The sequence below is a fragment of the Acipenser ruthenus genome, chromosome 32 (genome assembly GCF_902713425.1).
Source record: "Acipenser ruthenus chromosome 32, fAciRut3.2 maternal haplotype, whole genome shotgun sequence".
In the NCBI taxonomy this organism is placed as follows: Eukaryota; Metazoa; Chordata; class Actinopteri; order Acipenseriformes; family Acipenseridae; genus Acipenser; species Acipenser ruthenus.
Genome location: NC_081220.1, coordinates 14095645 through 14109573, shown reverse-complemented (window position 1 = coordinate 14109573; position 13929 = coordinate 14095645). Strand labels below are relative to the sequence as shown.

Sequence of the window (13929 nt, the reverse complement as noted above, 5' to 3'; positions counted from 1 at the left end):
AGCGATGACGTGTCGGAATTGATTCAAAGGGAACGGGAATTGATTTTAAAAAGGAAAATAGGGACGTAGCTCGACCCTGCTCAAGACAGCATGATCCCGTTTCATAGAGGTAAATAACATACTGAAGGCTGTGATGTGAAAACGGAGCTTGCACATAAAAAAAAAACACAACGGATGCAAAATTGGTAGAATTACGATAGCGCTTTGAGTGCGATGAATAAGTATTTAATTCATAAGCAATCGGCCGTTCACCGAACTTCAGTTCCACGGTACTAAACAGTCGATAAATATCCCGTGCCTGTGTGTGAATCTATCATTAAGACTGCCATTGGCGAGCGTGTGAGACTTCTGCTCCAGTAAAAGAGACACACAAAAGGCAGGATGTGCCAAAAAACAGGGCTCTTTAAGGTTGCCATAGCAACTCTCACAGAGCATATAAAACAACCTAGAGGCAACTCTTTTTAAAAGGAAAAAAAGCTTTTTTTTCCCTCTCTCCCTCCCTCTCTCTCTCCTTGTTTAAATTCAAACCTGCTGGTTTTAGCAGTAACTGCCTCTTCCCTTCTCGTTTAAATTCCGAGCCGAACGTTTCAACACATCGCTGAGCGTCCAGCCTTACCCCAAGTCCCAGGAGACTGGGCACGTCCGTCAAACAAGCCTGTCGCTCGAATTTCAATTCTGGATCAAATCAAAAGTGACCCAGCGGGGAAGACCCGTTTGAAAACAGCTCAGCACTCAAGATTAAAAAAATAAATAAATAGATAAATCACTCGAATAAAAGGCTCAAAGTTAAGGGGAGGTTAAATCACTTGCTGAAGCAGCATCACCTACACCAGGGCTGAGCCCAAACTCCATTCAAATGCAAATGCTCGCAAATCTTACAAAGGGAATTTGAACACACAAATGCATGCACCTCAGTTGCATTGAAACCCAAGTGAAAAACGACACAAATGCAAATTAATTCACTCAGATGCACTGGTCAAAATATACAGCTCTGGATAAAGGTTTAGCATCCCCCTATAGAATGAACTTTGCTTCATAAAGTCGAATGAAAACCTGCTGGATAATGTTACGTTAACATTACACACCGCTTTGTAGCTTTCCCCCCCCATATACTTAACAGAAAAACTGGCATGAAAAAACGTGACATTTCGAAAACCTAGCATGAAATACTGCACTGCTATTCAAAGTTTTGCATCATCTAGAATTTTAGGATTGCGACCAGAATTTTGAACCAAAAAAAAAACAACTATATGAATATAATTTAGATCTTTTATTTGACATCACATAATCAAATATGATGAATGGCAAACGTTTTACATGGCCGTGGTTAACAGACCAAATAATCCAGTCAGTTAGCGATGGAAATAAGACTCCTATCGCAGACCCATTCCAGGTTTTATTTAATACGAGCTTGATTAGCCACAGCAGGAAACAAGCTCAGGTGTGTGTCTGATTAAACTTGCAGTAAAACCTGGAACGGATCAAACAGCAGTGGAATGGGGAGTCTTATTTCCATCGCTGCGGTATACTGATCCAATGCATTCCAGATCTGTTCTCGATAAAAAAACACCACTACAGATTTCTACACACACTCAAACTGGGAATCAGGGGTGTGTGTGTGTGTGTGTGTGTGTGTGTGTGTGTGTGTGTGTGACTCTGGGTAGATGGTTTTTAAAAGAATCACATTTCATAATGTTCAGGGAGCGGTGGGAGGGATGGGAAGGGGGGGTCCAGTCAGACCGTTCCTCTGCTGGGGGCTGGGGGTCTGTTTCTCGGACGCTGAAGCCAGGGTCCTCTCCCACTGCGGCTCCACTATTTTGTAGAGCTCCATCGTGGCTTTGGCATCCTCAACTGAAGAGTGGCCGTTCTTGCCCACCTGCACAAAAAACGAGACACGGGGTTCAAAGCAAAAGAGGGACGGACTGCTGGAACCAAGTTAGTTGGAAAAAACGCAAGTTTGTCACACTGAGCTGATATAATACGAGAGAAGAAAAGGGTCTTGATACCAGGAGGTTCAAATCCCGGTTCAGCCACTGACTCCCTGTGTGTGTGTGTGTGTGTGAGACCCTGAGCAAGTCACTGAACCTCCTTGTGCTCCGTCCTTCGGATGAGACGTAAAACAAACAAGGTCCTATTGGAAGTGACTCTGCAGCAGCAGCAGCAGTTGTTGATGATGCAGAGTTCACACTTCTAGTCTCTGTAAGTCGCTTGGGATAAAAGCGTCTGCTAAGTGACTAAATAATAATAATAACAATAATAATAATTATGTCAAAGTGAACAAAATACCTAACTAACGAGACTACAATTTGGAGAGAGAGAGAGAGAGAGAGAGAGAGAAAAAATATAATATTTGAAACTTTAGGACAACAGCTACAGAACTGAATGAGGGTTGGTTCGCTTTGCAACTCTGCTGCCCCCTGCTGTGCAGCCCCTGTTCTGCGAGGCAAAGCAAAGAGATGGGCCCTGCCACAAAATGTTGCCAAGTGTCCCACACACACACACACACACACACACACAGTGAGTCAGTGGCTGAGCCGGGATTTGAACCTCCTGGTATCAAGCCCCCTTTTTTTTTTTTACCTTTAACGGCTGGAGCACCAAGCCCAGTGTTAACCCTGCAGTTGTGCTCCCAGCCTCTCCTCACCTGAATGTCTTTGCTGAACAGCATCTTGGTGAGTCGTTTGAGGGAGGCGGCCTCTTTCACGGGGATCCCCGCCTTCTTGTTGAGCAGCGGGATTCGGGAGGTGTCCCGGGTCAGGGCTGGGGGGTGAAAGTAACCGAGCGCTTTGAAATCATTGTGAATGGCGTGTCCGATCACCACCTTCCCAGACAGGATCTTCAGTATCTGAAACACACAGACGCATTAGAAAAACCAGGGGGGGGGCAATGCATTCTTCACGTACGCTTTTAAAAACAAGTCAGACTGCAAATCAAGATTTCGGGGGGGGGGGGGGGGGGGGGGAGAGGGGGGTCAATTCCTGCTTTTCAATTCCCGGTTCCCACTGCCTTCGAAGGAATGGATATTTTTAGTAATGGTCTGCGATGGTTTCAGCTGCTTCTTTCACTCAAAGCCAGTTTATTATTATCATTATCATTATTATTATTATTATTATTATTATTATTATTAATTTCTTAGCAGACGCCCTTATCCAGGGCGACTTACAATTGTTACAAGATATCACATTATTTTTACATACAATTACCCATTTATACAGTTTGTTTTTTTTTACTGGAGCAATCTAGGTAAAGTATCTTGCTCAAGGGTACAGCAGCAGTGTCCCCCCACCTGGGATTGAACCCACGACCCTCCGGTCAAGAGTCCAGAGCCCTAACCACTACTCCACACTGCTGCCCCCCACCCCGCTCTAAACGTTTCCACCCTTTTCCTCCCCCTACCTCTTTCTGTGCCTCTTTGAACCCCGTGGCGTTCCTCAGGTCCTGCTTTCGGATTCCACTCCAGCGGCTCCGGTAATCCGTCACGGGATTGGTGGGCAGGATGTACTTGTCGTAGACCACGTCTCCGTGGTAACCCACGATGCTGCAGCGGGCCAGCTCGCTGCGCGTCCCCCTGGGGCCCGTGCCGACCATCTCGCAGTCCATCGCCAGGTACTTGTAAGGTTTCCCAGCGACAGCAGAGGAGGAGGAAGAAGAAAGAGTGGACAAGCCGTTCTCAAACTCCCCGAGAAGGTCTGCGTTCGAGGGCAGGGCAGTGGGGCTGGGCCCCCCCAGTCTTGTTTGGGAAGGGGCAGCGCCCACGGGGGGCTGACGCTGACCCCCCTGAGAGCATTTGGGCCCGGTTCCTCGAAAGGAAAGTTGGGGGCGACCGGTTGAGTTGCCCTGGCTCTGGGGGCCTACGCTGTGCCAAGGCTGGCGGTTTTTCGAATGCCCTTGCCCTCTCCCGGGCAGCTGTTTCTGTCGCAGGTAGCCCTTGTTCTCCAGGAATTTCCGTTTTTTTAAGAAGCGCTGGTGCTTGCCGTTGGAGCTCGGATCCTTCGCGCGCCCCCGACAGCTGCCTCCGGCCGACAAATCCAGATTCAGCATCAAATCCGACATCTTGGGAAAAGAACTTTCCTGGGACCAGCTACGCCCTGAAAGCTGCTTCGAGAATTCAAACCGTCGCCGGCTTTTTTGGTTTTTCTTTTGCCGCAGCCAGCTGTGGAGAGCCGTTTGGTACAGAGATGAGAACGCGCGCCCCGATGGCTATGCCTGTAATACCGCGTGCGACTCTTCAACAGCCCTGGGGCGCTGTGAAAACCTAGCGTTCTTCCTTTAACTAAATCAGCAGCCTCACCTCGCCTCGCCTCCAAGACCGGACTCAGGGAACGGTTTGAGTTTCAGTAAACCATCGAAGCAGAGTTAAAACCGACCCCTTCTCCATGTCCATGTGAAGCTCTGGTTGTGAACATCTAGAGCAACAATGAACAAGGGAAAATGAACAGTGTGTGCAAAATGTGTGTGTGTGTGTGTGTATATATATATATATATATATATATATATATATATATATATATATATATATATTAGCTCAAAGAGCCAGCTGCCTAACGTTTCGATATGTTGTACATATCTTTCTCAAGGGGGCCTGTGTTTGAATCAAAACATTGGAGGTATTTATAGGTTTTTGACTGCATGACAACTACTTGTATGTACAGCTGTGGGCAAAAGTGTTTGCATCACCCTATAGAATGAACTCACTGTGCTTCATGAAATCCAATGAAACCTGCTGAATAATGTGATGTTAATATATTGAATTGCACACCGCCGCTTTGTATAGTTTTCCCCAGATACTTAACACTGGAAAAAAATTGAAAAACGTGCCTGCTATTTTCTGTTCTGAAATTTTGCCCCTTTATCTAATCTCCATGCGAGAACCCTGGTCCTTGTTTCTTTTTTCAGGTCAAAGAAGTCCCCTGGCTGGGTCGACATTTTAAATATATGTTGTTTGTAATAATATGGCTTCTGTCTGAACGCTCTGTTTGAAAAAAAAAAATGTTTTGTATTTTTAAATGTTGTTTCTAAAGTATTTCGATGTGTTCTACAGGAAAAGCGATACATAAAAAAATATATATATATATTTCACGACGTTTCGGACAAAAGCCCTTTTTTCAGCTGTGTCGAAAGTATATATTTTTTAGTATCTTCATGCTGAACCAGTCTTGTTTCGTTATATAAAGTATGACGTTGTTGTTTACAGCATTGTCCTACTGAACAGCGAAATACATTACAGTTAATCCTCAAAATAAATCTGATTTATTTACCTCTTGGATGATCCGATAACATTTAAAAACAGGGTCGACTATTCACTTTACGTACCATCTTCATACAACAACTATGCCAAACCACGTCAGTCTGACGTCTATCCTTACCCTTTTTTCTCCTTGTATAGACGTACAGAAAAATATAAAAAGCAGAAATTATATATATATATAAAATCCAAACGGAATTTTAAAAATATTGTGTAAAAACAGGATGCGTGCCGCAGCTACCCGGGCAGGCCGCATGGATCCTAGCAACGAGTCGCATCCGGGGTACTGGGGTCATTGTGAGAACGACTTCCCGTGTTTCGCTTTCAGAAGCGTGTTTCCATTTCAACGCTGTACATTTAATTTAGTTATTATATATATATATATATATATGTCGGATAACCAGTTTGCTTGATGCTTGATGCGAGTTTATTTTATTTTAATTATTATTTATTTTTTTTACGATTTGAAATTAAACCCGTAAGTATACCTTTTTTTTAAAAAAAAAATAGTGTTTTATTTGTTTATTTGAGTGTATGTTTGTTTATTTTAAGGTATTTATAAGAGAAAGGGTGCTCCCTCCAGTCCAGGGCAGGCTTCAGGCACGGAGACTGAACTGCTCCCTCCCTCACCCCCCCTAAGAGAAAGGGTGCTCCCTCCAGTCCAGGGCAGGCTTGAGGCACGGAGACTGAACTGCTCCCTCCCTCCCTCACCCCCCTAAGAGAAAGGGGGCTCCCTCCAGTCCAGGGCAGGCTTGAGGCACGGAGACTGAACTGCTCCCTCCCTCCCTCCCTCCCTAAGAGAAAGGGTGCTCCCTCCAGTCCAGGGCAGGCTTGAGGCACGGAGACTGAACTGCTCCCTCCTTCCCTCCCTCACCCCCCTAAGAGAAAGGGTGCTCCCTCCAGTCCAGGGCAGGCTTGAGGCACGGAGACTGAACTGCTCTCTCCCTCACTCCCTCACCCCCCTAAGAGAAAGGGTGCTCCCTCCAGTCCAGGGCAGGCTTGATGCACAGAGACTGAACTGCTCCCTCCCTCCCTCCCTCACCCCCCTAAGAGAAAGGGGGCTCCCTCCAGTCCAGGGCAGGCTTAAGGCGTGGAGACTGAACTGCTCCCTCTCTCCCTCCCTCACCCCCCTAAGAGAAAGGGGGCTCCCTCCAGTCCAGGGCAGGCTTGAGGCACAGAGACTGAACTGCTCCCTCCCTCCCTCCCTCACCCCCCTAAGAGAAAGGGGGCTCCCTCCAGTCCAGGGCAGGCTTGAGGCATGGAGACTGAACTGCTCCCTCCCTCCCTCCCTCACCCCCCTAAGAGAAAGGGTGCTCCCTCCAGTCCAGGGCAGGCTTGAGGCATGGAGACTGAACTGTGTTTCTGTGTTTTAGGTGGCAGCGTCAGTCACATGGCTAATCCAGGCATAGTATTTGGTTCTCTGCGTCTCTCCGTGGAGCAACAAAAGCATATGGCTGCCAAGCTCTGCTGTTTTCTCTCGACCTACAGACACATCATTGACTCCCACATTATAGTAAGTATAGCAGATCCCTTCAGCTTGGTTGTGTCCTGCAGATAAATGCAGTGCCAGGTTTTCAACACTTTCCTAAAGGCTGCATTGCGATAGTGATTAGAGGTTATATTTGTACCTGACGTTGATAACGCCTCCCGCAGGAGTTTTTTAGCGACAGCTTGTGGGAGACGCTGCCCCCTGGCTGGCAGGAGGCTCTGTGCGAACTCTCTGGCCCGCAGCTGGCAGACCTGCTTCTAGACAGCGCCCCCGGAGGTGGGAGGAGGTAAGAGGAAAGGAAATGGAAGGTTGCAGTAACAAGCACAACAGGCATCTCGCTCTCTCTCTCTCTCTCTCTCTCTCTCTCTCTCCCTCTCTCTCTCTCCCTCTCTTTCTCTCTCTCTCTCTCTCTCTCTCTCTCTCTCTCTCTCCCTCTCTTTCTCTCTCTCTCTCTCTCTCTCTCTCTCTCTCTCTCCCTCTCTTTCTCTCTCTCTCTCTCTCTATAAATGAACATATTTTAGATATTTTATTTAACGTCATGTAATCAAAGAAGCTACAAAATGATACTGCTAAAAAAAAAAAAAAGTCTACCGGAAGGAAGTCATCATATTATTATTATTATTATTATTATTATTATTATTATTATTATTATTATTATTTATTTCTTAACAGACGCTCTTATCCAGGGCGACTTACAATTGTTACAAGATATCACATTATTTTTACATACAATTACCCATTTATACAGTTGGGTTTTTACTGGAGCAATCTAGGTAAAGTACCTTGCTCAGGGGTACAGCAGCAGTGTCCCCCACCTGGGATTGAACCCACGACCCTCCGGTCAAGAGTCCAAAGCTCTAGTAATAGCAGTACAGTGTTTCATGTTAGATTCCGAAATGTCACGTTTTTCAATTTTTTCCAGTTTTAAGTTAAGTATCTGGGGAAAACTATACAAAGCGGCGGTGTGCAATTCAACATGTTAACATCACATTATTCAGCAGGTTTCATTGGACTTCATGAAGCACAGTGAGTTCATTCTATAGGGTGATGCAAACACTTTTGCCCACAGCTGCACATACCATTAGATAGCAGAGGTGTAGAAAGACGGGCCAGCTGAGAGAATCTGAATACTGAGCTTAAGATTTGAATCAGTTCTTGGTTAGGGTTAGAGTTAGTTATGGTTAAGGCTGGGGTAGTTTTAAACTGGCTAGTCTTTCTGAACCTGCACCCAGTTAGAATGAGCCAAAGTTCATCTGACAATGTGACCTTTCACCTCTCAACCCAGAGCCACTTATTAATCGCAAAAACACCATTCAAATGAGCAAAGCTTAATGTTTTAAAAAAAGAAAAGTTGATAAAGCCTCCTTAATATTTAAATCTTTCCGTTGTGTATATTATTGATGTATTTTATTATTATTATTATTATTTTAAGACCAACATAAATAATAGATAATGCCTTTGGCTTTTCAGCTACCCGTCTGTGTGGCCTCTCTCCCTCTTGGCTTTCAAAGCGGCCGCGCGCGCCCTGGCCTTTCCCAGAATGCCCCGCGGCGGGGCGGCACAGGAAACAGGAAGTGGGAAGTCGAAGGAGTTCTGGGAGAACAGCTGCCGGAGTTCCACGCTGAAACACGTCTTCCGAAAACACGTCAAGCCCAAAAAACAGCACGAGGTTCGCAAGCTGGGGGCAGTAAGTGAACCCCAGGATTGCATTACAGGGTGACAGCAACGACAAATCTCTTTGCACTTGCTTTGGAAGAATCGATCTAAAGCTGAAAGGAACACAAAGCCATCGCTCTGTGGCTTGGAGCTTGGTTTCAGGAGACTGTAGGTTTCAGGGCGCTGCGCGGCACACCAGGCAGGGAGACTTGGGGGTTTGATACAGCAAACCTCAAACTAGGTCTCCCGGGGGTCTCCTGGAACCAGCTTTCAAGATCCTGAAAAAGAGGCTTCGTGTTCAACTCAGCTTTAAAAACACAGTTTCATGTACCTTTAAAACAAAACCGGGCAAACAACGATGATGTGTTGGGATTGATTTTTTAAAAAGTAGATGTGGGTATTGGAATTGAAAAACAGTACCCCAACCCTGCAAGTCCAGTGGTTAAAGAAAGGGGCTTGATACCAGGAGGTTCCCAGTTCACATCCCAGCTCAGCCACTGACTCCCTGTGTGTGTGTGTGAATGTGTGAATGTGTGACCCTGAGCAAGTCACTGAACCTCCTTGTGCTCCGTCCTTCGGATGAGACGTAAAACAAACGAGGTCCTATTGGAAGTGACTCTGCAGCAGCAGCAGCAGTTGTTGATGAATTCATAGTTCACCCCTCTAGTCTCTGTAAGTCGCTTTGGATAAAAGTGTCTGCTAAATGACTCTTATTATTATTATTATTATCATTATTATTATTATTATTATTATTAATGTTAATGTACAGGGCCTGTCTGCTGTTCTCTCTGGCTCCCTCTAGTGGAGTGTGTTGAGATTTGACGTTCACTCACCAGGACTGTCTGTCTGTCTGTCTCTCTTTCTCAGCTGGTGAAGAGAATGTGTGACCTCACCAGCTGTCAGAACGTCGTGGATGTTGGATCAGGGCAGGTGAGCTAAAGAATCGAAATGGCACCTTTTTTCACTTTGTTTTTCTAGGGGCTGGGCGGTGGTGGGCATGCAACAACTAAGTTCTGCACTTTCCGATCTCAATGAAGGAGCAGGAATAGACAGGAGTTAGTAGATCATGGATTAGTGCCGTCCCATCTCCAAGAAGGACCTTCTAAGTTATTCAAATCAAATGGGGCAGCTCGCTAGTGACCAAATGCAAGGACCCGAGCACTGGAGTGAGATGTTGAGAAAGACGAGTGTGAGAAAGCTGTCTGGGAGCTCTGGATAGGCTGAAGCCGTCTCAGCTCAGTGGCGGGTCTACCAGCACACCAGGAATAGCAGCAATCAAGACGAGAGGCTGAGACTGCATGCAGCAGCACCTCTGCGTCCCTCGTTAACGAAGAACTTTCGTTTTATTTTGATCAGACTTTTTTTTTTTTAAAGCTGTATGGTGATTGGCTACCTCCCTCTTCCAGGGTCACCTGACTCGGTTCCTCTCATTGGGTCTCGGGCTGTCCGTCACCGGGGTGGAGGCTAACCCCGCCCTCGTTTCCATGGCTACCAAGTTGGACAGGGAGCTGCGGAGTGTCGCTCTGAAGGAGAGGGCGAGGGCGGGAGCCAAGGTGAGCCGGCCCCTCTTAATGAAGGTTTCTTACCACGCCTGAACGTGGGACTTGCGCAGACATTTGAGAAAAAACCTGCTTGTCTTTATTTTAGACGGGTGTGGCTCCAGACGGCCCCTGTGACCCCCTCCCCAGGCACGTGGCGGGCTGGGTCAACCCCGGGGCATCCTGGGAGGAGTTTGTGACTCTACTGCAGCAGCCAATGGGAATCTCCGATAGCCGGGACGGCCCACCAGAGTCTCACGGAACCAACAGCCAGGAAGGTTTCAATCAATCAATCCATCTTTTAATTGCTTATGTAGCACCTTTCATGATAAATTAGAAGCGCTTTTGCCTATAAAAAAAATTAGCTGAAGTAAATCGCCTACAAAACCAAGCAAAAGATAGGGCAGCAGTGTGGAGTAGTGGTCAGGGCTCTGGACTCTTGACCGGAGGGTCGTGGGTTCAATCCCAGGTGGGGGGACGCTGCTGCTGTACCCTTGAGCAAGGTACTTTACCTAGATTGCTCCAGTAAAAACCCAACTGTATAAATGGGGAATTGTATGTAAAAAATAATGTGATATCTTGTAACAATTCTAAGTCGCCCTGGATAAGGGCGTCTGCTAAGAAATAAATAATAATATGACCAAATACAACCCCTCCCCCCTCCCAATTTAAACTGGCTTCAGTCAAACAAGAACTCACTTTTAATGATCGCTTTTAAAAAAAAAGAAAGGTGTGGTAAAAATCAGCAGTAAACAAATAAAAAAATAAGTAGAAAAAAAACACACACACACGCTAAATTTATAAAAATATCTTTTTTTTTTTTAACTCTTCATTCAAAAGGTTTCGTCCTGACCGGGCTCCATGCTTGTGGAGATTTAAGTGCCACCCTCCTGCGCCACTTTGCCCGCTGCCCCCAGGCCGTGGCCATCACATCGGTGGCCTGCTGTTACATGAAGCTCACCACCCTCTCAAACCCCGCCCCTCCGGGGCTCCAGGCTCCTCCCCTTCCCCGCCCAGGGGGAGGAGACTGCGCTGAAGGGGCGGGGCCAGTCTTTGGATACCCGATGAGCTCCTGGGTCCAGGGCCTGCCCGGTCACGAGCTGTCCTGCAAGGCCAGGGAGGCGGCCTGTCACGCTCTGGAGAGTTATGCAGAGAGGCTGCGGGGAGAGAGGGGGGAGCTGCAGTCTCATTGCTACAGGGCTGTGCTGGAGACCCTGGTCAGGAGGGCTCAGCCCAGCCTGAAGAGAGCAGGCATCCAGACCATCAAGAAGGCTCACCTGCTCTCGTTCGCAGAGTAAGTGTATTATTAATTATTCATTTATTTAGCAGACGCCTTTATCCAAGGCGACTTACAGAGACTAGGGTGTGTGAACTATGCATCAGCTGCAGAGTCACTTACAACTACGTCTCACCCGAAAGACGGAGCACAAGGAGGTGAAGTGACTTGCTCAGGGTCACACAGTGAGTCAGTGGCTGGGGTGGGATTTGAACCGGGGACCTCCTGGTTACAAGCCCTTTTGTTTAACCACTGGACCACACAGCCTCAAGTGGAGGAGGCCTGGTGTGACCCAGCCATTAGAGAAAATGTGGGGCTTGATACCAGGAGATTCAAATCCGCTGCCACTGAACCCCCTGTGTGTGTGTTTGTGTGACCCTGAGCAACATAACTTTTGGCCAGAGCTGTACAGCTCTATTAAAACCAGCTGCTGCTTGTGTTTGAGTCCGTAGCGGTGTGACAGTGCAGTGAATCTCTCTCTCTCTGTCTCTCTCAGGTACGCTCGGCTGGGGCTGCAGCGGTTGGAGCTCCCTACAGACTGGCCCCTGGACTGGGTCCCCTCTCTGGAGGCCCTGCTGGCTCAGCAGGGGAGGGTGGTGGCTTACTTCTGCCTGGTCCTGCTGCTGGCCCCGGCTGTGGAGAGCTTAGTGCTGCTGGACAGAATGCTGTACCTGAGTCAGGAGGGTGAGGGGGGTAGTGGGGAGGGTGAGCACCAAATCCGACCTATAGCTCTGGCCAAAAGTTTAGCCTCACCCTATAGAACAAACTCATTTTGCTTCATAAAGTCGAATGAAACCTGCTGAATAATGTTAACCTATTGGACTATACACCACTTTGTACAGTTTTCCATATACTTAACAAAAAACTGACAATAATTGAAAAATGTGACATTTCGAAGTCAAACATAAAATACTACTATTATGGCTTCCTTCCGGTAGACTCAGAAGCCCCAGTTCTATTGAATTGAATGGGAAGCTGCATTGAAAACAGGAACTGAACCCCGACCCTGATTTAATATCACCTGTGAAAAGCAGGCATCCTGGATTTGATCCACGATGGGTCTTTGAGCTGCAGCTCCCACCTCTCCCTCCCTCTCTCTTTCTCTCTCCCTCTCGGACTGGATTGCGAGCTGCTCCCCCTCTTCACTCACTCTCTCCCTCTCTCTTTAGGACTGGATTGCGAGCTGCTCCCCCTCTTCTCTCTCTCTCTCTCTCTAGGACTGGATTGCGAGCTGCTCCCCCTCTTCACTCTCTCTCTAGGACTGGATTGCGAGCTGCTCCCCCTCTTCACTCACTCTTTCCCTCTCTCTTTAGGACTGGATTGCGAGCTGCTCCCCCTCTTCACTCACTCTCTCTCTCTCTCTCTAGGACTGGATTGCGAGCTGCTCCCCCTCTTCACTCACTCTCTCCCTCTCTCTTTAGTACTGGATTGCGAGCTGCTCCCCCTCTTCTCTCTCTCTCTCTCTCTAGGACTGGATTGCGAGCTGCTCCCCCTCTTCACTCTCCCTCTCTCTTTAGGACTGGATTGCAAGCTGCTCCCCCTCTTCACTCTCTCTCTCTAGGACTGGATTGCGAGCTGCTCCCCCTCTTCACTCCCTCTCTCTCTTTAGGACTGGATTGCGAGCTGCTCCCCCTCTTCACTCACTCTCTCCCTCTCTCTCTCTCTAGGACTGGATTGCGAGCTGCTCCCCCTCTTCACTCTCCCTCTCTCTTTAGGACTGGATTGCAAGCTGCTCCCCCTCTTCACTCTCTCTCTCTAGGACTGGATTGCGAGCTGCTCCCCCTCTTCACTCCCTCTCTCTCTCTCTAGGACTGGATTGCGAGCTGCTCCCCCTCTTCACTCACTCTCTCCCTCTCTCTCTCTCTAGGACTGGATTGCGAGCTGCTCCCCCTCTTCTCTCCCACCCTCTCTCCCCGGAATCTGGTCCTGGTCGCAGTCAAAACGCAGCAGACAAACGGGGCGAGCCGCACAGCACTCGGGCGTCCCAGCTCATTACCGGGGTCCGGATCTGGGTCACCCCGGTGAATCTGGGAACGCGGCTATGCAAGATCAAAGCTGGGGGTGTCGGCCGGTACCCCTCCGAACTCCAGGCACTGAATTTTAACCCTTTGTGGAGCTGAAATTAGGGATCATCTGTAATTTGTTAAAACACTGAATTCAGAAATGCTTGAAAGAGAAACTTAATACATTCGTCATTTCATTTATTAAGTTTTGTTGGTAGCATTTCTAAATGAGTTTTTTATTTATTTTATATTCAGGTTTTTTAAAAGTTTTATTTTAAATTTTTTTTAGTATGAAAGTTTTAGATTTTTTTTTTCGTGTGCCCATGTGGCGGAACCCCTCCAGATATGTCATTGATATTTTTTATATACCTGCCTGCATGAAAACACCTCAGGGTGTGAGAATTTCAATCTCCGCTCAGTAATCAGGGATATAGAAACACACTCGTGTGTGAAAATGTCAGACCGCCCTGTGCTTTAATCAGGCGTCTTAAACCACTTCTAAAAAGTCTCCTGCGTTTTACCGTGTGTGGCTCTGTGTTCCTTTTCTCTTCACTGTTTTAAATGAATTGCATGGGTGGCCTGTTAAAGGCATCAATTCGATTAGACCATCGCTACTAATTTGCCTATAGTGACGATTTTCCCAGATTTTCAATCTCAGCGGTTTGATTTCAAACGCACAGCAAATCAGAACTACAGAAGCAATGGGGTGATCTGATACATTT

The 13929-nt window shown here is 47.3% G+C and overlaps 2 protein-coding genes across 5 annotated transcripts; one reads left to right on the top strand and one right to left on the bottom strand.

The window, feature by feature from the left end:
• Nucleotides 1–1255: 1255 nt before the first annotated feature.
• Nucleotides 1256–5505, bottom strand: LOC117395650 (interferon-stimulated 20 kDa exonuclease-like 2). Of its 2 annotated transcripts, none has more exons than XM_033994686.3 (4): nt 5367–5505; nt 3397–4406; nt 2645–2845; nt 1256–1876 (listed from the first exon to the last, which is right to left on the bottom strand). In XM_033994686.3, exons 2-4 carry the CDS (start codon nt 4051–4053, stop codon nt 1697–1699), a joined length of 1038 nt encoding a protein of 345 aa, XP_033850577.3. In that variant the 5' UTR covers nt 4054–4406; nt 5367–5505; the 3' UTR covers nt 1256–1696. The 2 variants fall into 2 exon arrangements, with proteins under 2 accessions (XP_033850577.3, XP_033850576.3); XM_033994685.3 differs by having other exon boundaries at nt 5259–5394.
• A 78-nt stretch (nt 5506–5583) lies between these two features.
• On the top strand, nt 5584–13927 carry LOC131703223 (methyltransferase-like protein 25B). Of its 3 annotated transcripts, none has more exons than XM_059006221.1 (10): nt 5584–5723; nt 6619–6758; nt 6899–7020; nt 8205–8421; nt 9258–9320; nt 9797–9943; nt 10038–10206; nt 10769–11222; nt 11701–11888; nt 13072–13927. In XM_059006221.1, the coding sequence occupies exons 2-10, from the start codon at nt 6636–6638 to the stop codon at nt 13227–13229; spliced, it is 1641 nt and encodes a 546-aa protein (XP_058862204.1). In that variant the 5' UTR covers nt 5584–5723; nt 6619–6635; the 3' UTR covers nt 13230–13927. The 3 variants fall into 3 exon arrangements, with proteins under 3 accessions (XP_058862204.1, XP_058862203.1, XP_058862202.1); XM_059006220.1 differs by lacking the exon at nt 13072–13927 and adding an exon at nt 12374–12808; XM_059006219.1 differs by lacking the exon at nt 11701–11888 and having other exon boundaries at nt 12374–13187.
• The last annotated feature ends 2 nt before the right edge of the window (nt 13928–13929 follow it).

What these genes read in the sequence shown, in the direction of transcription:
- LOC117395650 (XM_033994686.3), bottom strand. Translation starts at nt 4,053, where the DNA reads ATGTCGGATTTGATGCTGAATCTGGATTTGTCGGCCGGAGGCAGCTGT. An exon ending in TCAAAGAGGCACAGAAAGAG is followed by an intron (nt 2,846 to 3,396) that starts GTAGGGGGAGGA and finishes TGTGTGTTTCAG; the next exon opens with ATACTGAAGATCCTGTCTGG. An exon ending in TGTTCAGCAAAGACATTCAG is followed by an intron (nt 1,877 to 2,644) that starts GTGAGGAGAGGC and finishes TTTTTTGTGCAG; the next exon opens with GTGGGCAAGAACGGCCACTC.
- LOC131703223 (XM_059006219.1), top strand. Translation starts at nt 6,636, where the DNA reads ATGGCTAATCCAGGCATAGTATTTGGTTCTCTGCGTCTCTCCGTGGAG. An exon ending in AGGTTCGCAAGCTGGGGGCA is followed by an intron (nt 8,422 to 9,257) that starts GTAAGTGAACCC and finishes TCTCTTTCTCAG; the next exon opens with CTGGTGAAGAGAATGTGTGA. An exon ending in GGGCGAGGGCGGGAGCCAAG is followed by an intron (nt 9,944 to 10,037) that starts GTGAGCCGGCCC and finishes TCTTTATTTTAG; the next exon opens with ACGGGTGTGGCTCCAGACGG.